At 40.4% G+C, this 25029-nt stretch overlaps 1 protein-coding gene across 1 annotated transcript; it reads left to right on the plus strand.

Moving 5' to 3' along the window:
* Positions 1 to 382: 382 nt before the first annotated feature.
* LOC308365556 (up-regulator of cell proliferation-like) lies at positions 383 to 24141 on the plus strand (the record flags this gene model as incomplete). Its single annotated transcript, XM_080839024.1, has 2 exons — positions 383 to 587; positions 19445 to 24141. 2 exons carry the CDS (start codon positions 383 to 385, stop codon positions 24139 to 24141), a joined length of 4902 nt encoding a protein of 1633 aa, XP_080695150.1.
* Between the last annotated feature and the right edge of the window lie 888 nt (positions 24142 to 25029).

Below are 25029 nucleotides of genomic sequence, written 5' to 3' on the forward strand. Positions count from 1 at the left end.
GTTCATAGTAATAATATGATCTAGAGAAGGAGTGTTCACAGGCCAAAGTGTAGTAAATATGGTGGACAGAGGCCCATACTGAGGCAACATGAAAACATGATTAGGTCACAATGATTCACTCTAGGACTAGATAGAAATTTGGATACACACTTTATCTGTCAATCGTTACATGAATTCAGCATAGAGATTAAATATGTTATTGCAAGCAAACAACTTCAATTTTCAGAAACCTTTACCAAACGTTTTCATACAGCGCTTAACAAAATAAGCGTGAGTTTTATTAAGTTATCTCACGTCAAACCTTTTAATCAATCCAGAGATTCCAGTCCCAGAGCGTCTGACTGTGAGCTACATCACTGCATCATCTGCTAACCTCAGCTGGATGGTGTCTCCTGAGATGAAGCAGACTCAACACAGCTTCCTTGTCTCTTACAAGAGTCAATGGACTGAGCCAAAGTCCATCTCTACTGGGTCATGCAGTACAGTCATCACAGGCCTGAAACCAGGAACTCACTACACTGTTAAAGTCTACACTGAACTCCAACACGGAGGAAAGAGCAATCCTGCTTCTCTTCAGATGATGACAGGTGAGATATCAGAAAGGGGAGAATGATTCCCTGAAGGCATATTCATGACTGATCTTTGTTATTTTAGCTTTTTGAGGAACCTCAGTATTATTTACAGTTAACAGTAATAATAGTATCTAGAGAAGGAGTGTCCACTGGCCAAAGTGTAGTAAATATGGTGGACAGAGGCCCATACTGTGGCATTATGACACAATGATTCACTCTTGCCCTAGAAAGAAATTTGGATACACACTTAATATTTCAATCGCCACATGAATTCAGCATAATGATTAAATATGATATTGCAAGCAAACATCTACAATTTTCAGAAACCTTTTCCAAAAGTCTTCATACAGCGCTTAGAAAAATAAGAGTGAGTTTTATTAAGTTATTTCATGACAAACATTTTAACCAATCCAGAGATTCCAGTCCCAGAGCGTCTGACTGTGAGCTCCATCACTGTGTGGTCAAAATTACTTACAGACAACTGGAGTGGTACTGCAGATTTATTAACGATACCGGGAGCATTGTTACAAGCAATCCATGTTCATGAAATGTCCAACAACAATGCCCATCAGTCTCTGGGCAAACTCATGTCTTATACCTAAAACCCCTCCCTCGGACTAATACAATGTGGCCACCTCTTCTCCCCAGAGATAAGACTATTTACATAGGATCCCCATACCTCCAAGCCTTGAGTAACTCTCTGAGTCATATAGACCTTACACAACAGGTCAGACAGAATACATGGCCACACTAAGTTACCAATTCAATTTATGTTATACTATGGAATCCTATACTAACCTACTTAATTAAATGTGAAACATGTATTTTTCATCCCACATTCCCCCCTTGTGGTACTATAGTACCACACCTAGAGCAACTATATGAATCATCATTACATTTGATTATAGACTTTAACACACATAATAGCAAAACATGGTTACAAATTACTTCCTCCAAGTTATCTAATTATTGAAATTTAAACTCCATATTATACATAGAAAATAAAATAACAACATGAAATTCCAATTGCATTTCTATCATTTAAACCAGGTTTTTTCAAAATAGAGTCAGACTCATTTTACACTTCTGTTACTAACATGTTTCCTCTCTCATTATTTGGGAATTCTTTGAATGGAAAAACATCTTCATACATTTCAGTTGGCACGGGACTACCCTGAAACATATAATCACTTCTGTTAGGTTTCCAAAATACTTTGATCATACCAATGGTTTCACCACATAGAGAAAGGAGAAGATGCATCCACAAATCACTAACTACCTTCTACCAGACAAATCTAGTCTCAGGTAACATCGTGATCCACTCTCTTATCAGGTCGTAAACATTCCTAAAGTTAAGGGGTTTCACAGACTCCAGTTTCTTGTTTTGGCATGGAAGGCTAAAACACAGACTTTATTCGTTCCACACATCAACAAAACCAAAACCAACATCTTGTGTTTTCTCAGTTATTCAAAAACTCAAAAATAAACCTATCCCTAAATCTTCAACAGCAGAGCTGACTTGGGTTGTTTAGACCCGCCTCAGGTAACTGTCCAAATAAATTAAACAAAAAACATCAAACTTGTAACGGTTATCTAGCTAAACTAGGAAAAATACTTTGATGTGGTGCTAGTGATACTTATGAATCTATCCTGATGCCTATATTCTTTAGCCTCCTTAAGGTTGTTTACCAATCCTTTCTTATTGCCAATCCACTTCAGTGTATGTATTGTTCCAGATTTTTCACCACTCTGCAGCGTGACAGATGTACCCAAGTGTGTCTTTCAGCACTCCTCACAGCCGTAGGTGTAGATAACAGTACTTCAAACGGTCCTCTCCATCACTTGTGATTCCAATTCGTCCTTCCTTAAATCTTTGATCAGAACCCAGGCTCCTGGCTCACCTGGGTGTGTCCTTTGGAAACTTTGTGGAAGGGCCGACGCCACCTATTGAGACACAAAAGACAGAGCAGCAATCAGTCCTCGCATGTAACTAGTCTTTTTTATATCTACATCCTCTAAGTTAGGTGGATTAGTAAACCCTGGAGCCGTCAGAGGACGTCCAGTCAAAATTTCAAAAGGACTTAGCCCTGTTGATTTTGAATGAACGGCCTCTGAGGTAGAGAAGAGCTAAAGGAAGTGCAGTCACCCAATCCATCCCTATTGACACTGTAATTTTGCTTTCAACATTGAATTATTTATTTCCACAGCACCTGCACTTTGTGGATGTTATGCACAATGGGTTCTGAAGTCCATTTGCAATTTCTCAGACAGCATTTTAATAATGTTGTTGACAAAACGTGCTCCATTATCTGAGGTTAGTTTCTTGGAACTCCCCATCTAGGCACAACATCTCTCATTAAAGCCTTAGCCACTGATATGGCCTTTGCATGCTTGACTGGATAACATTCAGGCCATTTTGAAAACATATCCACTATGACCAAACTATATTAATATCCTTTGCATTTGTTCAATTGACTGAAATCCATCATAATGGGTTCAAATGGATTTTTCAGGTGATGGATGATGCCCTTCCTTATACTCTCATTGTAACAATACATGGCTGCTACTGTAGTGAATCCTGGTGCAAAATACATTTTGTATGCTACAAACATAGCATTATACATATTGTTATCCCAAACCTCCCATAAATAGGGTGACCATAACCCCATATTCAAATTTTTCTCATATATACCCCTAGCCTGGATACCAGCCTGAACTCCGCCCACAACATTTTTGGTCTGGGAGATTCAGTCTGGAGTCGAGCTAGTTGGGAGGGTTTAAACGTTTCGAAAAAGTTGAGAAAGCAATCTAAACCAATCAAATTGTAAGGGCGGGCTTTATACGTTGATGGACAGATGACCTGATGATAGATAGAATACCGGTATACATCGAACAAAGATGGCGCCGTCTCGGGAGCTTAGTGGGACATATTTGATATGATTTAAGCTATCTACACGACTTTTTTTATGTCTACATTGACTCTGTTAGTTGTGTATACGCAACACCAATGTTGCCGAGGATTGTAGGTCTTAACTTAAGTACACTGTAAAAAAAAAAATCTGTAAAAAAACAGTCAATTACTGGCAGCTACGGCTGCCAAACAAAAAACGCAAAATTAAAGTAAAACATCCTAATTCAAATAAAGTGCAAAAACCCTATATTTACAGATATTTCCATTTATGGAATTGCAGAGAAAAACTGTTATTTTACAGATTCTTCCTAATTTATTACGAGCAAACACCTTTTATTAAGTTAGGGAACTAAAAGTATAGCAGAGAAACACTGTTATTTTACAATGTTTTCCTCGATATTTAAGATTAAAAACCTTTAATAAAGTGGCAGCCCTAAAAGTTCAGCAGAGAAAAACTGTTATTTTACAGATTTTTGTATCTATTAATATCGAACACTTTCAATAAAGTGACAGTACTACAAGTGTAGCAAAAAATGCTGTTATTTTACAGATTCTTCCTAATTTATTACAAACAAACACCATTCATTAAGTCAGGCTTCTTTAATTAAGATTAAAAATCTTCAATAAAGTGGCAGCCCTAACAGTTCAGCAGAGAAAAACTGTTATTTTACAGATTTTTTTATTATTAATATCGAACACTTACAATAAAGTGACAGTACTACAAGTTCAGCAAAAAATACTGTTATTTTACAGATTCTTCCTAATTTATAACAAGCAAACACCATTCATTAAGTCAGGCTTCTTTAATAAAGATTAAACACCTTCAATAAAGTGGCAGCCCTAACAGTTTTGCAGAGAAACACTGGTATTTTACAGATTTTCCCTCATTTATTGCAATGAAACACCTTCAATTAAGTGACGGCAATTCACATTTAGCAGAGAAACTGTCATTTTACAGATTGTTCCTACATTTTTATGATCAAACACATTCAATAAAGTGCTGACACATGCTCAAGATTGTAAAATGATGGTTTTATTTTGGGAGACAATTATTTCAAACATTGACTTGCAGGGTTTGTGATTGAAGAGTTTCAGGTGATGCAGAGTTTATTGATGGAGTACAGCCGGGGAACAGGACACAAACATAAACAGAGTATACAAATCCACGAAAGGGTTAACAGACAGAGTTCTAACACAAAGATCTAGGAACATGAACTAAAGATCGCACAGAGTCTCGCAAGGGCAAAGAACAGAGGTACAGGGCTACCAAGGCTTTGAACCGGTTCACGGAACGAAAACGAAAACCAGAAACTTTTGATGTTTTGCTAGGAACAGAAACGAATCCAGAAACTTTCAAAAAAAATATGTTCCGGATCAGAATCGTTTATCTAAAATAATGGTAACCGGTTTATAACGTTATTTTTTCGCTCTTTCACAAGATTCCTAAATGCAATATGATTGGTGATGTTCTCTTCCGGTCCTTAACTTAGATACTAGAGAACAGTGCCGCGCGCCGCCAGCTGGTAGCCTTATCGGATCAAATCTATGCACAAGCTGTAGCCACCAGTCTCTCAAACTCAATCTTAAGAAGAGGTAAATATTGTACCAAGTATCTCACACATGTTTGTTTTAAATAGGAATTCTATAAGATAGGCTACGAATTTCCAATGCATTGTTGTAAAAATCTGCAGGGTCAAGTTAATGAAATTATAGCTAAGTTGGACAGTTAGCATTGGCAGTAGACTACCTTGCTATTGCCCAGCATAACCGGCCCTAGTTTGTTAAGTCTTTATTTAAAACGTAGGCTAATACGGTAGTTGGAATTTTAACTTTTTTGTTCAGATGGGAAGACATTGCGAGAATCCTATGCGGCAGCATTATTCATTTGACCCCGCGACTAACAAATCCAAATACAACATTGAGGGATGTATGTAGATACCATTGTAGTTTTGTAATATTTGTATTGTCTCTGTTGACAAAAATGCACTGATTGGGCCCTGACGAGGTTTGGCCAAATGCTGTTATGTTTTGTTTGCCCAATAAACAACATAGCATACATTTTCCTTGTCTTAACTCATGTATAATACTTACAAAATGTCAGAATTACAGTTGCCGCTTACATAATGTAGCCTATAGTGCTTTTTTAATGTTTAATGACAGGATAGACATATAAGATTATTTTAAAGTCCTAATGATCAGTCTACTTATTTGTATGTCCCGCAGCTGACATGGAACGCTATTAACCGGTTCAGGAACTTTATTTTTTTGTTCTAACCGGTTCAGGAACGTCAATTTTAGGGTTGGAACGAAAACCGGAAACGTTAAAATACTGTTTCTGATCGGAACGAACCAATTGGGAAAAAATTCTGGTTCAAAGCCCTGAGGGCTACAAGCCGGACAAGACAGTCACATTACTCCCGGTGCCCTATGCACGGCACTCTGGATAATGCAGTCCTGAAAGTCTGCCGGCACCGAACTGGCTGACTCGGAAGCCAGCAGACAGGGAGCTTGCGGGGCTGGACGCCCACGGACAGAGAGCTTGCTGGGTTGGAAGCCAGCTGACAATGGGGTTGTAGTTGCCGGTGGCCGGAAGGCGGAATCCCAGGGACGTAGAGTGGGCCACAGAGCTAGAAGACTTGGGCAAAGGTTTCGCCCTTGTAGTGACGAGACCAAACACGGAGTGAGGGGAGTGCAGGTTTTATATAGGGAGTGAATCAGGTGTGTGTGATCATGTGATTGGGGACCTGAATGCAGTGCAGCTGGGATGGTGAATGATACTGATGACATGCAGCTGAGAGCATGAGTGAGAGTGAAACAGGTGTATGTGCTTGTGTGATTGAAGGGGGCGTGGCCGGAGCGGAGCTCAGCAGGAACATCACAATAGCCTCTACCCACAAAAGTTAAAACATTTGACTTCAGACTCAAATTAAACTACATGGAGTGAGTCAGTCCATTGCAAAGTAATTTCCCCCTTGTCTCGTCTTTATTGTTCTGCATTGCTCTGGGCCAGCCAGATCCAAGGTTAGGTCAGGTCAAAAGTATTGGGACACCTGATCATCACACATATATGAGTTTCACGCACATCTCATTCCAAAACTACTCTATAACAGCTGCCTCTCTTATAGGAAGTCTTTCCACAAGATTTTGGAGTGGGTCTGTTGGATTTAGTGCCCATTCGGAATTTGGACAATGCTCTTGTGTGACTAGACCAGGCTTGCCGATGCCGTCCCAAATATGTATAGTGGTGTTTAGTTCAGGGGTGGCTTGATTTTAACCGAATGAACAAAGTGAGTCTGTGACGGGGCACCTGTGTGACCCACCACTGCAGCCTGTAGGCTGCTGCTTTTGTGGACTGGGTGAAGGTGTTTTGGTGTGTGTGTGTGTTACATGTTTGATGTTCATGTCTTTGTTCAGTTAAAATCAGCACACATTCAATGTCTTGTCTCTGAAATGTTCTGTTTATTTAGTTTAACAATCGTACATCATATTGTCATATTTCATACCGTTTGTCAACCGTGTGTTTAGTGTCTAAGTTTGTGTTGTGAAGATGGCGCGATATATGGAGTTTATGTTTAATGAGATTTGGCTGCTTTATTATGTGTCGGCTATGCAAGTGTTTCCTAGTTGATTGGGAGTTTGATTGTTTAGGTATGGCTGCTGTGAGCCACAGGTGTTGGTGCCTTGCTGATTGACACACCTGAAATCAATGATTGGTATGAGCCAATTCAAGGTGCTTGTCAAGGCTACTTAAACTTACCTTTTTTCTTTGTTCAGGAGAGTTGCCAGTTTAATAGGACGTAAGTCCTTGGAGCTCTCACGATGGGCTAGTTACCTTGGTCCTTTTATTTGCTTTTGTTTTGTTTTGTAGTGAGAGTGATCGTGTTTAATAAGGCGCAAGCCTTACGAACTCTCACTGACCAGTTAATGGTCCTTTTTATACATGTGCTCTTATGTGAATTGCTTATTTGTTGGTGGCTTTAATGCCATGCATTTGTCCTTAATGAAAACTGTATTTTTTATATTGATTTAGTACTGTCGGTGTTTTGACTGCCTTTGTGCCTTATTTGGGTTAATAAAAATACCCATTTTTCTAACATCTTCAACCTCCTGAGTCCTCTTATGAGTAACATCTTGCTCTAAGCGTGAAGGCTATCCCGACCTTTTACAGAGTCTTATCTTATCAGGATAACCCAATCAGCCAGCAAGATACGGGAACCTGTAACTAATATCATAGGTTGACTGACCTGTCAGTCTGACACAACGCGCGCACCCAAGACTATTTTGTTGCTATCATATGTCCATGGTTGCTATGGTAAACTCTGCTAAGTCTGTACGTGGAAAACATAAACTAATACTTTCCTTGACTGGTCCACACATGTGTCAATCATGACTGTAGACCAATGAGATGCAAAGATATCCGAGTGCACAACAGAGAAGGTGGGATGTAATCAGTAATTCAGGTGCATTTGTTTTGCCGTTTAGCCACGCAAGTTTTAGACAGTTCTATAACTAAATGCAGCTGTACAACGAAACACATTTATTCTACATCATCATGGCTTCTAAAAATAAAACAGTGAATCAGCCCCAAAAAAGATTGTTTTTATGGGGTAACAGCAGCATTGAAAGAGCTTCAACCGTTGGATGACGAGAAGATTGAAATAGAGTCTGGTAGAATCAGAAAGCAGCAAAAGTCACGGAAGAGTATATGGAGAGATCACCGATTATTTATCTTCTAACTTTTGATTGGGATGAGATATCAGTTCCATTTGTTCAGGTGATGGCATACCCTTGGGGGCACACAATTTTATGACATAACTGGCCATTTCAATTCATTTTCCCACTTAAATCCACAGTAATCTAGATGCAAAAGGAAAAAGAATTAGGGGGCGCCTATATTTTGGGAAGGTTATCAACATCTTTCTAAAATGAGCTAACATATATGGTACTCTAAAGGTATTTTATCATAGCTTGAGGGGTACTCTGTAACATCAAATTGAAATTTGCCATCATACTATACTTAAGACTCAAAAGTAGGCCTTTACATTTGGGCATGGAATTTTAGGTAGAATTTGCCAAAAAACATCAAGGTTCTAACAGGTTAGTGAAAATGGGTTTGCTGGATTTTTGAGGAATTCACTGTAAATGTACATAGAAACATGATAAATTGTTAGTATGTACATAAACCTTAATATAATGAACCACATATTTAATTTCAGATTATCAGTGTAATTTTATTTACATTTGCATGTATTTTAGAAAAATGGAAAAAATTATGTATATATAATACAGTTATTTTCTGTAAAAAAAATAGAAATCCATGTTATTTGTCATTATTGGCATTATCCTTAAAATAGCAGTCGTGTTTTTAATTTATAGTTAACCTCCATTATTATACGTAGTTTTGTATACAATTTCACAAAACAGAAAACCACTGTAAAAATGTAGAGTTATTAACTGTAAAATTAGGTTGATTTTTTACAGTGTACTCTAGACCATTATTGAAAGGTTATGCTAACAGCGTAGACAAAAAAAACATTGAAACAAATGGTAGCTTCTAGCCTTGAGTGCTAATTAAGTAACGTGAGCAGGCATATCTCAACAGATATTGACAGCGCATTCATTTTGAAAGAGGAACAGAGAAACGCGATCAAGGCATTTGTCGATTGAACAGATGTTTTTGCCGTCTTTCCTACGGGATCAGGTAAAAGTTTAATCTATCAGATGGTAATAATACTACGTTGCTCTGATTGGTTCTAGGTATCCAATTCAGCGAAGAGGAATTTTCTTTCCTGGTTCGTTGAAACACGCCCCATAATCACAGCCCAGTGGTTCGGTCTCAGACTCATATTCTGACTAGAATTATGAGTATGACATCGTCAGGCTAATTTACCCCCCTTTTGCGCACTGAAAATCAAAGTGGGCACAAAGCAACAGGGCTAATAACATGTATGAAGTTACCATGTGGCCATCATAGCACATTCATATTTTATCATGCCCGCAGTTTATCCCCCTTTTTTTTTCAATGGTCTTATCCAATAAACTAGTTTCATCACCTATTACAGATTTGCCTTTTGTCAAATTCCATGCTCCCACCAAGGCTACCATTTCAGCTGCGTGAGCAGACAAATTCCTGGGAGGGGGTGAGTTTCAATCATTTCAAAAGGATTCACTACAGAGTAATTTGTTCCCCACCTCTCCGGACTCCAGTTTCATAGATGATCCATTAACAAACAAGATTAAATCAGGTTTAGGGAAAGGTGTTTCAGAAATGTCAGGTAAATCACCATTCTCCGCTATCGGCAGCAGAGTATCTGGATTAAGTGTGGTGCAACATGTAAGGGTCAAATGAGAAAGGGTTAATATCACATGCTGATAAGTTAATAGACGCGCTGGTGTAAGATGTGCAGTTTGCTCTTGTAAAAGCTATGAATGTACTTCATGTGGGACATGCACAGTGAGTGAATGCAACAATACTATGTCTGCACAACCTAACACTGCACTGGCAGCCTCTGCAACTGCTTTTAAACAAGAAATCATTCTTCTAGCAACCGGATCTAATTGTTTAGATAAGTATACCACAGGTCTATGCTGCCCCCCATATTGTTGACATAACACCCCCTGCATGTAACCTAATTTCTCACACACAAATAAATAAAATGACAGGTCATAATTAGGCAACCCCAGTGTTGGAGCTGATACTAACGCCTATCTTAAATCAACAAAGACTTTATCAGAGTTGTCAGTCCAAGTCAATTAGTCAGTCAAGGTTTTACAATTATTTGCACATGCTTGGAGAGGCTGTGCCCTCTCTGTCTAAGTTAATATCCAAGCACATAGCAGAGTTGCTCTTTCCTCAGCAGACAAAGTTAAAGTCTCTTGCTGTTGTAAAGAGGAAGGTTCAGGCTTTACAAAGATATGTCTTTGTACAGTTAAGGAGCTCCATTTTTGAAAAAAATATGCCTCCCGAGAGGATGAATAAAACAAATCAGGGGTATGTTGAATGGACACCCAATTATTAGCATGCTTTAACCAAAAGTCCACAATCACACCATTCCTTTTTTTTTTTAAAGGCACATGGGGAGAAAAAGTTGAGTTTGCAAACAAAATATCTCAGACCAGTTTTCAGGTCTATTACAACTGCAGCGTAGCTTTTGGTCGTTATAATAATGCCAGCTATGTCAATATTCTTTAACGATTGGATTGACTTGGTACCATTTCTCCGGATTTGTGATATCTGAGAAAGAATTCGTCACACATTGCAAAACACTCTGGAAGTTCCTTATCTCCCTGGACCGAGACTGGTGACTTTAAAACTCCACTTCAAGTTGGGCAAGTTATCTGATAATACAAACAAAAGGGACCCCTCTAAACCAACCCCATTATGTGTGAGTGAAATAGTAAGCTGTAGTTTACACATTAAGTCTCGGCCCAGTACATTTTCAGGGAAAACACTGCTGAGGATGGGGGTTGTAATGCATTGTGCTCCTATTGCACTAATATTGGAGTAGAAACTGGCTCTGCTATCAACTGACCTGATGCTCCCATAACATTCACTATTCTGGTACTTTTCAATGTCATACACTTTCCAATATCCTTCTTTCCTAACATACTAATATCTGTCCCTGTATCAATCAAAAAAGAAAAAATATGTACATTCAAAGAGAGAGAGTTTAGGCTGTGCTGCAGCATTCAAACAATCCAAGCTGTAAATCAAAAGTGTCAACATAGGGTCCCAGGGCCCAAGGCCTGACTGTTGTCCTCTTCTCACTCCCTGTCCTCCCCTTCCCCCCTTTCCTCCTCCTGTTTGCCCACTTGTTTGAAAGTGCTTGAAATTCATCTTGCTTCTTTTGGTCACTCTTCTCACAATTTTCAGCATATTATAACAGTTCATTGGGAGGTACAGTACTCCAGGTAACAAAATGATTCTTAACATAGTCCATGAGCTCTTGAGGCAAAGGTGGCTGGGGTAAAAGTGGCTGGGGTGAGGGTAGATATATCAAGGCCCAAGTACCATCATTGTTGGGAGGTCTGGGCTGAGTAGGGAGTGGGGCTGTTGGTTCTGGTTCATTCTTCTGCACATACATTTCTGCTGTCATGTCTGTAGTCCTCTGGGCAGCCATTTCCCCTCTCTCTTCTGTAAAAACCTTTCTTTCCCTCTGCTCTCTTCTCCCATTTCCCATACATTTTCTACTTTCCAGCATAGCCCTACCTTCAGTTAACTTTCTTCACTTACTTTTCATTCTTTCCCTCTAAAGGAAATTTCACTTCCTTAGTCAGTTCTCATCTACACATTCAGGTCCATATTTTTTATACATGTCCCTCAAACATCCTGGTCTCTACTCCTCTAGGTGTGTTAATAGTTTTGCATATTATTCCTCATTTTCTCTTAGGGTTAGGGTTAGGGTTAGGTAGGATAACCTCATCTACCAACCCTTGTGGCAGGATCTCATCTGTACCAACCCTTGTGGTACCTTTACCAACCCTTGTGGTAGATTTCACCTGTACCAACCCTTGTGGTACCTTTACCAACCCTTGTGGTAGATTTCACCTGTACCAACCCTTGTGGTACCTTTACCAACCCTTGTGGTAGATTTCCCCTTAGCCAACCCTTGTGGCATATACCAACCCTTGTTGTAAAGCTTAACACTACCAACCCTTGTGGTAGAGACCAACCCTTGTGGTAAAGCTCACCTCTACCAACCCAGTGCACATAACAACCCTATTTTACTAGCATTTGTTAGAGTAAAATGAGGGACTCACCACAGTTGTCTGCAACCACCAAGCTGGTGATACCGTATCCAGGTCACAGGAGGAATTCCGCTGGCCAGGCTGGGTGCCGCTGGAGCATATTTTTGTTGCTATCGACGGCCTTCTCCCAAGATCAGAAAGAGATCTCCTTTCATCTGTGTCGGGTCCTGAGCCTTTGGTCTTCCGCGCTGTTCCTCGGAGATAGGTATCCCACTTCTGACACCATTTATGTGGTCAAAATTACTTACAGACAACTGGAGTGGTACTGCAGATTTATTAACGATACCGGGAGCATTGTTACAAGCAATCCATGTTCATGAAATGTCCAACAACAATGCCCTACAGTATCTGGGCAAACTCATGTCTTATACCTAAAACCCCCCTCCCTCGGACTAATACAATGTGACCACCTCTTCTCCCCAGAGATAAGACTATTTACATAGGATCCCCTTACCTCCAAGCCTTGAGTAACTCTCTTAGCTCATCAAACCTTTCACAACAGGTCAGACAGAATACATGGCCACACTAAGTTACCAATTCAATTGATGTTATACTATGGAATCCTATACTAAACTACTTAATTAAATGTGAAACATATATTTTTTTATCCCACAACTGCATCATCTGCCAGCCTCAGCTGGCTGGCGTTAATGGTTCAATGATATAATGAACTTAACAAAATGGAAATGTTAGGATTAAACAATAGTCTCATACAGACACAAGATAACAGAACAGTGTTACAACATCTTAAAACATTTCCTTTCTGGTTACTGACGTGTACATGAACTTCATGGTAATGTGGGTTGACTGTGGATACAGTTAAGTGTGGGTCTGTGAGCGAGTGTCCGTGTGTGTCTCTGTGTGTGTTTGTGTGTGTGTGGGTGTTTGTGTTGACAGACCTCAGAGTGTCTGTGTGAGTGTCTTTGATGGTGATGATGATGTTTCAGTTCTTCCGTGTGTCTGTGTGAGTGTCTTTGATAGTGATGGTGATGTTTCAGTTCTTTAGTGTGTTTGTGTGTGTCTGTGTGTGTCTTGACTCTTGGCTTTACTCAGTTGTTTGCTCCATATGGGCTCATTCAGCCTATGCTTCTCTGAGCATATCAGGAGATTGCCATTCCTCTTCAAGGTGTCTCCTTTTACTCTCCTTGGGAGGAGGTCATCGGTTCAGGTGTTGCCGTGGTCCTGTGGAGTCCAGAGGCGTTGATCTGGTTGATGCCTAAGGGCTGAAATACACATACGCGTCTTTTTTCAGGCAGAAACACTTCAGTAACGCCTTGGCAAAGTGCGGCGGCCAAAACAGAAGCGGTGCGCTTCCCTGCCTTGCGCTGGAAAGTTGAGAACAGTTCAACTTTTAAGCGAACCTAAAAAACGCCACAAAGACGCAGCGCGTGGTGGAGAAGGGGCGCCCACGCAAAGCGCGCCGTACCATAGGAATCAATGCATTTGCTCGCGTCCCGTTTAAAAAAAACGCATATGTGTATTTCAGCCCTAAGGGTGCTGGCTGTTTGTGATTTTAAAGTTCAAACGGTCCTGCTGTACCCTTTGTTGACATTGTGGAATTGTACCCCTTTCGCCATTTTGGCGAGATGCTGCTTCCTATCGTCATCGTGAGATAATTGTTTTCTTACAAAAATAGATATTTGGGTTTATTTGGTTCCAACACCAAACTTGTATACAAAAACAAACAATCATAAATCCGTACTTCAACAGTACTTGAAACTAGCTCACTAGTGTAAACAGCAAAACACAGAATTGTAAACAGCCTGTACTTCACCTAACATCAAGTAAGTACTTCTCTCCTGGTCCTGCAGGCAACGAGAGTAAAGTGCCTCTCCCCCTTTTGCGGGCCAACGTGACAATGTGGATGCTCACGGTGGAAAGGGGAATTCTCCTTTCCACACTATGATTATAAAGCACTTTGTCTTGAATGAAAACCCGACATTGATGAGGCAACATTAGTAAAATGCCTCCTTACCAATGCCAACCCCAAAATTGTATCTGGCTTACGGGGAACAGCACAGTGCATGAAATGTGGGATTTACGACAGTCTTCGACCCTGTGTATTACCGTAGAAGCCCACATTGGTGTGAAAGCCTTCCCCCCCCCCCCCCTTCCCCTTGGCCAGGCCTAGGTTTTGTTATGTTAATTTAATTGACCTGGATTGAAAACAACTTAAAAACTTTTAAACACATACCACCATAAACATGTGAGATAATTCGACAAGAGACATTGAAAGACAGCTAACTCACTGCTTTGTCAAATAAGAGAGATCAACTATGTATATCTGGAAACCACTTACAGATTCCGATTAGCTAAATTTGCGTCTGATGGAAAGGTGTTATCTTTCCCCATCCCACCCATGCTCAGCCATTTCTAGCATAACCTGCGATCTACCGTGGAAAACAGAAGGCAGGCGATTTTTTTTTATCAGTTCTCACCACACAACGACGTCTCATCTTTGCTCCTCGAATGTCGATATGTAATGGTATGGTGTTATTGAAACTTACTACGTGTAAAAAAGACTAGAAATGTAACGTTTATTATTCGAGTCTAAAGTTTATAATGTTGCCTCGGGCGCCTTTAAGTGAACATAATTAAAACTTCACATAAGTCCACTAAACAATTCCCAATTCCCACGCTCCAGTAACAGAAGAGAAATACCCCAGAGGAGGGAAGAATGATAAACCAGTGACTTGGTCGCACCGACGAGCTAAATCCTTACCAGAAAGGTGGCTAAGCGGTTACACACAGCACCATTAGGTACACAGTACCACTAACCCGAAGAGCACAGGTTCGAAACTCGCGAAGCTCGCGTATGATTTCAAAATCTACCTGAAAAGACACAGGTTAGATATTCACGAGTGGCAAACATGTCCCAAGTTGCTAAATTACTATCTCAATAACAGAGTAAGCCCGACTACAGATCTGTGCAGAATTTGCAGCCGTGTGTACTGGTGATGGATGTTGAAGAGGTGCTCATTTATCTCCCAAAATCTTTCAAAAGGTGCTCTAGGCCACCCTTTAGTCCACACAATACATGTATTTCAAAATGATAATAATAATACATTTTATTTGTATTGCACTTTACATCATACAGATCTCAAAGTGCTACATATACATATAAGACAACAACAATGAACAATAATTAGCAGAAAGCTTTTGAAAAAAGATAAGTTTTCAGGCCTTTTTTAAAAACGTCAATAGACTGTGGGGCCCTGAGATGGTCAGGGAGGGCATTCCACAGCCTTGGGACAGCAGAGGAGAAAGCCCGGTCACCCATGGTGCAGAGCTTAGTTCTGGTGGCTTGAAGGGTGTTTGCGGATGCAGAACGGAGGGAGCGTGAGGAGGTCTGGGGGAGAGGAGTTCCCTGAGGTAAGGGGAGCATGTCCGTATAGGCATTTGTGGGTGAGGAGGGAGACCTTGAACTTTATTCTGAGTGGGACTGGGAGCCAGTGAAGTGCTTTCAGGGTGGGGGTGATGTGGTCGTGTTTACGCACCCTCATCAGGATCCTGGCAGCTGATGAAAATGATGGGATTTTGTCCCTACCGAAATGATCATGTCACTCCTGAAACTTTACCATATGTTTCGGTAGTGACAATTCTAGCTAACTTTAAGCATAACTAATGAATGGTAGCAAACACATGGCTAGTAGTCACGTCTTTGAAGAGGTGTACACACATAAAAACATTATACTTTGCATAAAACCCCAAAAAGTCTACTAAATTGAATATGTGTTCGGTAGTGACAATTCTTAAGGTTACACGATTTTCAGACTTTGGAACACATTCATATCAAAACTATGGGATTTAGCTACTTACCATTCAACCATGAGGGAAAGGGATGCAGTGTCACTGCCTGGTCAAAAATGCATGGTCCTGGCTAAAACACAGGCTCAGCCAATGAACTAAATCTCTTGTGTTTCTGTAGTGACATGAAAACTGGGGACCTGATTTTTTTGAGTATAGTTTATTTATTTAAAAATGTAACCCACAATAAATCTAAATCTTACAGATTATGTTTAACACTCTAAGGTCTAAGGCCTTTTAGACTTTTCTAAGTTGTCTGACATGCCTTGATGTTTTTGTACATTTTGCTTAACTAAAAACATTGATGCACAAATGGAATATATGATTATATTCTAGAAGACCTCAGCAATAATATCATGTAAGTAAAAGGAATGTAGTAAAAAAAAGTTTAATTTAAATCAAATGTAAACATACCCTTGGAAAAACCTTGTTTCAGAGGTGCTCAGACTTTGTACAAAAACACATTGTAAAGATTTATTCTCAAGACTTTTTATTTCTGAGCCTTGTAAACATAGGTGTTGGCTAAACACATGTTAGTTTAGCATTCAGAAAGTATGTCTTGTTTCACTACCACATATTTATAATTTCAGAGTGTCCTGTGCCATTCTTAAATCTGTGCCCCTACAAATGCATATTGATGAGTTGGTGTGAACAAACCTGTGACACCTCTCGCAAAGACAAAGGCCATATCCTAATGGCCCTAGAATGTCTTTGTGGCCCAAACCCCCGGAGTGAATCTTGCCACACCATGACCCAATGGAGATCACTGAATCACCATCTCCTTATCATATGAATAGCTGTCATTTGCTAATGGGTGGGTCCTTAGCAGCAGAAACCCCACTCAGATACTAGAATTGCATCACATCAGTTCTATTCCCCTGACAAAGTGCTTATTTATTTTAAAATGTTGAACTGTATATATTATAAAAGAAAAGGGTTCAATGTTTCCGTGGTTGTTCTTTTTATGTCTCTCGCGGAGCTTAACAATTTTTTTGACAAAAAAATTAAAATATCCCGGACTAAATCATAGAGATCTTTGAAATAACCCTATTGAAAAAAAAAATATCCAAAAATAGTTTTAAGTGTTATTTAGAGAAATTTAAATTTAGATGTCAGGGTGGGGGACAGCTACTTCCCAATAGAAAGTACCCTATAAATGATGATTTTGTATATATTTAGCTTATCACTATCTCATTTTATGCCTTGGGTTTGAATGGACCATAACCCATTCTTAGTAAATTACTATGGCTTAATACTTTATTGTTGAGGGACCACACTTTGTACCAATTCGTTAGAGTGGCCCATATACAGGATGAAGACTTTGTTCCAAAAAAATATATATATACTGTATATATGCTTACAATTACTCGTAATTGTAACACTTCATACAATGATTTTAAACTGGGTTTAGGGAATCATGTGTTGGCACAAAATGCTTAAAGTCTGTAGTCCTGCTATCTGGCATGGGTGTGGTTCACTTTAGCCTAATGGGTCATCAAGTGTATGCGTGAGCGCTGTCTGTAACTATTGTGTGAAATAGAAACAGTCTAACATTTAGCAGTCTTACATCTGACTTTATCAAAAGCATTGTGAAACTGGACTCAGAGGAATTTCATGTCTTGAATCATGGCTGGACAAATCCAATAACTGTATCTCCACAATTTAATGTAAACAATGTACAAATTAACATACATTTCTAAATTTAAATATTTGAACGCTGAAGATCCTTTTCCAAACACTCGTTAGGACAACCAACACTTTTATGCTCTTGGGGTTAAATATCTGAGCGGCAAAACTAGATTCAGCAAATGGTACAACCCCAGTTCAGACTTTGTTGAATCAGATGTTCATCAAACTCTCTAACCAAGCTGGGACAGAGTGTAGCTTCAGGCCAAGCGGAGAGTTTCTCCACCACTCTGACATGAATATGAAGCGTCCAGCTCACATACTTGAATGAGCTTCAGGCTCAATTCTGTCTGAAACTTCAAGCTCAAAACTTGCAAACTCTCCACACAGGGGTGTCATGTTGGAAATTACTGGAATCTATGGCACATATGTTGTTTGAACCTGGGTGATGAGGAATCTTTACGGCAAACTCGAATCAGCAAATACAAGAATGTATCTCTCGTTAGGGAACCTCCATCTAATGGTATTTAATTTTATACCATATATTGGAGACCCAGTCTTAGATTTTGGTCAGTCATGATTTAGCTTTAATATTGAACAATGGTGGCCACACATTGTTGGGACAGACCTAAAATTCCACACTCACTAACAGCGCTTTACCTTACCCATATCTGCTTATCCATTTGAAGGATTGTCTGTTAAATGCACTGAGTTTAAGGGGTGTTACCCTCTATTCAAGTAGGCATTGGAGACAATGGGGTGTCACTTGTCACACCTCACTCCCCAGGACAATCTCTCTCTTACCAGAAATTACTACATTCTAACTTAAGTCCAAAGAAAAGTAACAACATTGAATTATTGACTATGGCATATTCCTATTAACTATACATCTCAAATACCGGTCCTTTCAGTGTCTCCTGAGATGAAGCAGACTCCACACAGCTTCCTGGTCTCTTACCAGAGTGAAGGGACTGAGCCAAAGTCCATCTCTACTGGGCCATGCAGCACAGACACCACAGGCCTGAAACCAGTAACTGAGTACACTGTTGAAGTCTACACTGAGCTCCAACATGGAGGAAAGAGCCAGCCTGCTTCTGTTCAGATGAAGACCAGTAAGATTCAATTCATATCATATAATATACTGAACCTATTTATTTAGCTGATCTGCAATAAGACAATGAAGTAATCTGGCAACAGTAATGGTGACCTTACTGGTTTTGAAATGTGCCCAAGCTATCTGACTGATTTAAATATATTTCATTCTAATAAAATACTTCTAATTTGAAGATAAAACATTTCATAGTCTTTTACTAATTGTTTTCACGATTTTCTCAGTTCCATGTCTACATTTTCAAAGCTCTTCACACAGTGTGCTTTACAGGTGGTTGGAGTGCATTTTGCACCAAAGGTTCACTGAGCTCAGGTGTGTGTCTGTAAAGCACACTGTGTGAAGAGCTTTGAAAAGGTGCACATGGAATTGACACATGCGAAAATGAATGGAAAAAAACTGTTGCAAGGGAAGCATTCTATTCAATATTAATCAAATGGGGTGAAGTAAAGTGAATAAAGTGCCAGTGCTTAGACTGTACTTTTCTGTCAGCCAGAAGCAAACATTCACAGATGACTGGAAGAGTTCATTAGTGCCCCCTGTGGGGAGGAAAACCATAGACAGGCATAAAGACAGTGGACCTTTTAACCAGGTAGTGTAGTAGAACATAGATATACAAGCAATGCAATCCAGTAATCCAGTACAAACAGCCAAATGTGTTTTAACCCCCAGAACACCTCCTTCCTGAGCTGCTGTCAACCTTGGGCCTGGGGGATCTTCATGGAGGGAAGCTCACACTCAGCTCAGTCCTGGAGATCGACAGTAACACACTGTCTGACAAACCAGCAAAAAGTCTGGAGCAGCTACCATGGACCTTCTTAAGTAAACTGATGATGTCCAATTTGAATGCAAGAAATATCAAATGTGTTCAAGACGAGCCAACGTATACTTATAGTTTCACTGATGATGATGATTCTGATGCCATAAATCCTCTAGATTTGATCACTGCTCTTTTCCACTGCTCAGATCCTTACCTCCAGCAGGAAATGGTCTCCAAAATGTCCATGTGCCAGTTTGCTGTTCCTTTGCTGCTGCCAAACTGTGACACACAGCAAAGCACTCTGATGCTGTGGGCCATGAGAGACTTGGTTAAAAAGTTCAGACCCCACTCTCTTGAAGGTGACAGGACATTTGTAGAGGGCAGGATCGTAGAAATGGACATCCCCATGGTGTCTTTCGTTAGACTAGGAGAGAGCAGTCTGCCCAAATCTCAAACTCTGAACAAGTTGCTCAGTAATCCTCATCAGCACAATCATGCTTTTGTTCACCATGACATGGAGTGTGGTGATGTGTCCAGGAGAATATCAGATGGTCTTGTTGAAGTCAGCTGGTATCTACCATGTGGGAACACAAACATCGACTTGTTTACACAGCCAGTGGCCATAGCCAATCTAAGAGGAGATGGCCGGTTGTTTAAGACCCAGATGTCCTTCCTGTATGAGAGCTCAGCTGCAGTTTTCATCTTCAGTGATGACCTAGAGGGAAACCTTAGCACTCTGAACAACAGCAAGAGCAGAGCTGAGCTGTTCCTGGTCACCAACTCTCAGAGTAAGACCTTCAACATGGAGACACTCAGGGATATATGCAGAAAACACAAGTTGAAGGAGACCAACGTGATCATCAAGAAAAAGCAGAACGATGCAGAATTTGTAAAGACTCTGCGTTTCCATGTGAGTGCTGTCATTGGAAAGAATCCAATGAAAATTAAAGTGGAAGACATGGCTAAAATTTCTCGACTTGATATTGTGGTTGATGAGAATTGCCCTGAGTGTAGAAATGGCAGAGCAAATGCTGAAGGCATCACTGGAAGCATTAAGGATATAGTGAACTTCAAGAAAGAACAGTTGCCTTTACATGGTGAAATCTGGAAGCAAATCAGTCAGATTGAAAAAGAGAGATGCAGAATGCATTATGCAGACAAAGACATAGAGAGTTACAAGAGTTCACTCAAGACAAAAGAAGAACAACTCAGAAAGAAACAGCTGGAGAAGGCCTTCTCAGAAGCCATGGGGAAATTCACTGCTGGTATCTCAGACTCAAGAACACAGCGCCTCTACTTCCTGAAGTGGCTGAAGATTCAGCTGGACACCCTCTCTAGACATAACCTGTCCACACTGAGAGAGCGGTACAAAGACGTCTGTAGAAACACACCACAGAATAAGGAGCTAATTGCAAAGTTAGATGAGCAAATCTCAAACTGCTCTTTGGGTCCTGAGCACTTCTTCCGTGAGCTGGGCCAGCTTTATGAGTGTGCCTGCTCCCTTCCAGAAAACAACCCAGCCCGACAACAAGTCCAGCACCTACCTGCTTTGTGTGCTCAGATGCTGCTGGATGGGTTTCCTGTTGAGCTGGTCGATGGAGACGCATCAAACATCCCAATGAAGTGGATGAAAGAGGTCCTGACTCGGCTACATCAGCTGGTGGACACCAAGAGTAAGATCCTGGTGTTGACTGTGCTGGGAGTGCAAAGCACTGGGAAGTCCACCCTTCTCAACACCTTGTTTGGAGTGCAGTTTGCAGTCAGCAGTGGAAGATGCACCAGAGGAGCCTTCATGCTGCTGATTAAAGTCTCTGAGGAACTCAGATCTGAGCTCAAGTGTGACTTTATCATGGTCATTGACACAGAGGGCTTAAAATCACCTGAACTGGCAGCATTGGACACAAGCTACGAACACGACAACGAATTAGCAACGCTGGTCATAGGGCTCAGTGACATCACCATCATCAATATCGCCATGGAGAACTCCACAGAGATGAAGGACATTCTGCAGATTGTGGTCCACGCCTTTCTCAGGATGAAGGAGGTTGGGAAGAAGCCCAGATGTCTGTTTGTGCATCAGAACGTGTCAGACATGTCTGCTCATGACAGCAACATGAGAGACAGGAATAAACTGATGGAGCAGTTGGATGAGATGACCCGGGCAGCAGCAAAAATGGAGAAGAAAGTAGCTTATGCAAAGTTCACTGATGTGATGGACTACGAGCCTGAAAAAGACAGCTACTACATCCCTGGACTTTGGCATGGAACTCCCCCAATGGCCCCAGTGAATGCTGGCTACAGTGAAGCTGTCTATGAACTCAAGGAGACTTTAATTGGCTCCTTACACACATCTGGTAACATGAGGAACAATGATGCAACAGAGTTCCTCGAGTGGACTCAGGGTTTGTGGAATGCTGTGAAATTTGATAACTTCATCTTTAATTTCAGAAACAATTTGGTGGCCGATGCATACACAGAGCTGTGCACTCAGTACAACACCTGGGAGTGGTCTTTCCAATCTGAGATGAACAACTGGCTTATAACCAAGGAAACAATGATATCCAATTTTGGAGTTACTGAAAAGAATGTCCAAATAAATCTGTTATGTAGAGAGGTAATACATGAGGCATCAAAGAAGCTGCATGAAGAAGAGCAGACAATCCTCTCCAACCTTGATGAATACTTTAAGAAAAAGGATAGCAAAGTCCGTTTAGTACAGAAATACAAACCGGACTTCCAAACAAGTGCCAACTCTCTCAGACAACAGATGGAAATGTCTATTAAACACTCTTTGGAGAAGGCTGTTGAAATCAGAGAGGGAATGGAAAGGGTGAATAAAATCAAGAACAAGCAAATGGATACAATTGAGAAAAAGGTATGTGAGCTGCTTAAAGAGTGTAGAGAGAGAAAAGCAGATTTATCTAAGGATGGACTCACCAGAGAATTTGAGAAAATGTGGAGAGGAATCATGTCTGAGCTATCTGCAGTCAGAATCCCAGAGATAGATGTTTATCAGGATGTGCACCATCTACTCTGGTCAAATTTAAGTTCAAAGAGTGGACGTGTCTCAGAAATGCTCAACACAGTTGAACTGAGATCTAGTGGACAGGAGCAATTCTTTGTTAAAACGGACTGGTTTTCAGATTGGACTTCGTATGGAAAGAGATTTTTAAGCGCCCCATCGCATATGAATAAGAAACACTTCTTTGGCAAAATCCAAGAGATCTGTGTCAGTATAATAGGACACTGTGACATTCTTATTTCAGATCACTTAAGCGTCATGGAGAGAAACAACACAGATTACCACGAGACTTACATCAGAGACCTCCTCAAAGCTGTTGATGACCAGATGAAAGATCATCAGATAAGTGATGAATGTGAAACTTATCTTAAATTTCATATCTGTGGCCGTGCGGCGGGGCTCTTCCAGAAAGCACACAAGGAATTCAATATCCACAACGACCCACAGAATCGTCTGATGGAGTCTAAACCCATATTTCTGGAGAAATTCTTAGAATTGTTCAGTGAAAAAGATCAGTGCCAGAAGAGAGCCAAACAATTCACAGAGACCTGTGTGAAGCCAGCAGTTGAAGGCTACGTGTCTAAACATCTTGGGTATGCAATCGCAGATCAAATGAAGATGGGAGATGGGGGAGTGATCTACAGCACACAGACTCACTTCCTTTATGACCTTTTAAAGCAGCTGCTCCATGAGGACTCGTTTCAGAAGTACAAGGAGTACACAATATCATATGAAACATTTGTGAAAAACTGGATGAAGGAACAAATCATTAAGAAAATGTCATCAGGTGACCACATGCAACAGTTGGAGACAGAACTCCTTTCTGAGATTGTAAAGAGAATAACTGCCAGGATCACCAGCATCACCAAGGACATGGACATAGAGGAGTTCATACGACAGTTCTGCTCTGACCTTGAGGATCAGCTGGTCTTCCCAAGAGATGCCTTGGACACATTTTTTATTCTCATCAATGCCAAGACAGACCAGTTTGCCATCAACCTCAAGGAGTTAATTGAGGAAATGGAATCACATTTAGCTCAGGGGTATGCCAACAAAACAGGCGCCTCACACATCACTGAAATAATTACAAATCTGCCCTCTAAACCCCAAGAGCTACTTCTCACCAGACTGTTTGGATGTGGGGAACAGTGTCCCTTCTGTGGGACGCCCTGTGAAGCAGGAGGTCAGGACCATAAAGAGCACTTCTCCAGCATGCACCGACCTCAAGCCTTTGCACACAGTTACTTGGATGCCTCCAAGAAGCTGATGATAGACATTTGCACAACTTTAGTGATCAGTGATAAGTGTTTCAGTGATTCAAAAACGAGTGGTGAATGGCATCCTTACAAGCAGTACAGAGAAATCTACCCCGATTGGGAAATAATGGGAGACTCAAGAATGGAGACCTCAGACTACTGGAAATATGTTCTGATGAAATATAATGAGGAATTTGCTGATTGGGCAGGTTCTGAGCCTGCTGACATTCCACCTGCCTGGAAAGAGTTGACGTCAACCCATGCCAAAATAGGCTTGAGGAAGTCATTCAACATGGCAGCAGATATGAAGCAGACTGAGAAGTGTGTTTGAAGAAGTCACTCCAGCTGTTGCAGATCAAATGATGACATTTAGACAATTAGACTTCCATCGTAAGGAGTGCACTTATTAGCTACATTAATAAAAGCAGCTGACATGCCTCAGGTCTGCTGATGCCTAACCCTCCTGCAAATAATTGGAAACCTGGGATGACATTGACGTTTTATTATTATTAACATGTTTGCAGTTGATGAAGAATAAGAATTTTGTGATGAACAGTAGCATTTTCTCATTTTATGTTTTTAATTATTATTAGGGACCAAGCAAATAAGAAGAGATTATTCCTCTTGTATTTATTTGTCCTGCCTTAAAAGAGTCAATGTATCAGTGAAGATGCTTCAGACCTTTTAAATATAGATACATGTAGAGCTTGGAAAATGGTCTTGATATTTTTTTACTAGTGGCAGGTTTTATTTTGTTTGTTTATATTATTCTGTTTTGTGACCCTTTAGGTTGAATGACCAACTTGATTATTCTGGTGTTTATTGTCTTTAAGATGTTGAATGAGGGTGATGAGAGGGATGTTGGGGGATTTTGAGAAAATTGTTGACTTAGTTCAGTTGCTTGAAGTATGTAGTTCAGCTTCACACACACACACAAACACACACACACACACACACACACACACACACACACACACACACACACACACACACACACACACACACACACACACACACACACACATACTTCCGTTAGTAGTTTAGTACCTGCTTATTTTCTCTTTTGTGAAGTGAATAAATCACCTTTTAGACATTTTTACTTTTTTCAATACAGGTTAGAAAGTTTGTTTTGAGGTCACTTGTTATTAGTTAAATGTATTATTGTTGCATTGCTATTATATGATCATGTTTTTCAAGTGAATTTAGATCTTTGTTTAGG

This window comes from Sprattus sprattus, assembly GCF_963457725.1.
Source record: "Sprattus sprattus genome assembly, chromosome: 5".
Taxonomy (NCBI): domain Eukaryota; kingdom Metazoa; phylum Chordata; class Actinopteri; order Clupeiformes; family Clupeidae; genus Sprattus; species Sprattus sprattus.